Source organism: Plectropomus leopardus, unplaced genomic scaffold (assembly GCF_008729295.1).
Source record: "Plectropomus leopardus isolate mb unplaced genomic scaffold, YSFRI_Pleo_2.0 unplaced_scaffold11727, whole genome shotgun sequence".
NCBI classification, from domain to species: Eukaryota; Metazoa; Chordata; class Actinopteri; order Perciformes; family Serranidae; genus Plectropomus; species Plectropomus leopardus.
Window position 1 is genome coordinate 1 of NW_024612424.1, and position 2409 is coordinate 2409.

The window sequence follows — 2409 nt, forward strand, 5'->3', positions numbered from 1 at the left end:
GTTCTAGGTTTCAGAGGGTTAATCAGTGCCTACCACAGTGGCAAACGTGTACTTCTGGTCTTTCTCTTGCAGGAAGATGAGTGAATCTGTGAGAAGAAGTGCCAGGACATCTGTGGAAGTGAGGATAAGACCAAAAGCAAGTCACCAAATTGATCAGGTATTTACATTATGTTGATGCATGTCAAAGGATGCAAAAATAACAAATTAATAGATCAACAAATGTGGCTCTCACCTTTAAGTCGTCCAGTGGCGGTTTTCCACAGTAGGACGCCCTGATGCTTGAGTGTCTGTCCTGGCCCCATCATGTCCTGCTTGCGGAACGTATGGCCATTCTTCAGCTTGGCTGCGCTGCGGTTCTCCATGCGGCTCCACACTTCCTGTAACCTCTGATGGCGCTCGTACTCACTGACGCTCAGGTCCACGGCTGCTATCACCTCTCGGATCTGAGCCAGTGCTTTTGAAAGGTCGGCGTGCTCTTCTGTTTCCTCTGAGGGAGCAGGAAGGAGGAATACACGAAGAATGAATTAAATATCTTATTTTACTTGGTATATTGGTATATTGTACTGGTATTGAATGTACGACCCTGTAGCCAGCAGAGGGCAGCAGATGACTGACCTTGGGTATATTTGAGGATCCTCTCCAGCAGCACTGGGTACTTTGTAATCCTCTGGGTCACCAACAAAATGCACTCTGGGATTTCCCTCCGTCTCACCAAAGAATTATTTCCTTGTTGCTTGAGAAAACAACATCAAGAGTAAAATGACAAATGACAATTCTTTTATTTTAGGATTAATAGAACAGAAGTTATGTTTACTCTGGGAAGGTTAAAGGGAAGGTTCCACTTAATATCAATTATACATATTTTTCCTTTTACCCGTGGTGCTGTTTATCAATCTAGATTGTTTTGTTTAAAGTTGCTGAGTGTTGAAGATATCCAAAAACATGGACCAAAAACATGTTTGTGAGGTCGCGGTGACCTTGATCTTTGAACTTCATCCACCAAATTCTCATTCATGAGAATGAGATGGATACAAGGTCACAGTGATCTTGACCTTTGACTACCAAAATCAAATGAGTTCATCACTGAGTCCATGAGGAGATTTGTGCCAAATCTGAAGAAGGGATGGACAGATGTTTTGACTATCTGAAAACAACATTCAAAAACAATCTAGAGTGATAAATAGAACAACAGGTAAGGGGAAAAATTATGTTTTTGATTTATGGGTTAACTGTCCCTTTAAGTACCTTAATGAAGTTCTGAAATCTCTTATTATGCTGCTGGAGCTCTTTGAAAAAGCTGACCGCTTCATTGTGGCGACTGCAGAAATCTCCGTACACCTGCTTCATTTTCTCGCTGTTCTCATCTGAAAACTGCGGAAAAACGAACACAGTCAGTGATCCACACTCACGCAGGTTTCCAACTGTCACCCCAAAGAGAAAAGGTAGCCCCGGACAAACAGCTGACCTGTTGGAGCAAGACGTCTCCTATTCGCTGGATGAGGTAGTTCCTGTGTCCCTGGGGCTGGACTGAGCTGAGTCGCCGCTCCTTCATGGCAGCGAAGAAGGCGTGATGGAAGAGAAGCAGCTGGTCCAGGCAGGGGAAGACCCGCTCCACCGCGTCTGTATCTAGCTGCACTTCCTCCTTCATGCCTCGCCGAAAAACCTCCGCCATGATGTGTAGCGTCTGGAGGTGGTGAAGCTCGGTCTGCATCAGCTCTGAGGTTCAACATGTGCGTCACATAAAAACATGTATTACATCACACCAGAAATCTGTTTATCATATAATGCAATTATCCCTGATTACGGCAATTCTTTATGAAATACTGACACTGGCAGAGACGGAAACATTCCAGTGGTTTTCTTTCCCAACTCTGACATCTGCTCACCATAGATAACGTCCTGCCTCTTGACGGCTCGTTTGTCCTGCTTCTTGCAGAACTTGTGCTCCACAGTGAGACTCCACGACTCGGCCTCGTAATCCGCAGCATCAGATGAGATGTCACTGTGGATAATCGCATCCACGCAGTCTGTGGAGAGTAAGATGAACCAGATCACCTTTGATCAAAACAGCCAGGGTTCTGTTAAACAGAGTTCACAACATTTACTGCAAACAGACAGGACTTTTTGCTTTCACCCACTTCAGCTTACAACTTTATCCCTGGAGCAAACTACATGGACAGAGATCAGTGTCAATACTGCTGACAAATACTTGTTTTTCAGGATTTAAGATTCACAAATCTATAGAATTATTTGTGATTATTAAAGATGTTCCCAAATGCTTTTTTCTATTTAAGAAATACCAACCTATTTTAACAAATGAAGAACCATTTTACAAATAAATACAACAATCCACTTTACATTTTTATATATTATAAATAAATGAATATTAGCAAAACTTATAAATTCAAG

The 2409-nt window shown here is 42.7% G+C and overlaps 1 protein-coding gene across 1 annotated transcript; it reads right to left on the reverse strand.

The window, feature by feature from the left end:
• Nucleotides 1–33: 33 nt before the first annotated feature.
• LOC121963569 (rho guanine nucleotide exchange factor 28-like) lies at nucleotides 34–2027 on the reverse strand (the record flags this gene model as incomplete). Its single annotated transcript, XM_042513850.1, has 6 exons — nucleotides 34–110; nucleotides 233–487; nucleotides 616–733; nucleotides 1246–1371; nucleotides 1466–1716; nucleotides 1887–2027. Coding segments are annotated over 6 exons (968 nt in total), but the record flags the coding sequence as incomplete, so codon positions are not given.
• Between the last annotated feature and the right edge of the window lie 382 nt (nucleotides 2028–2409).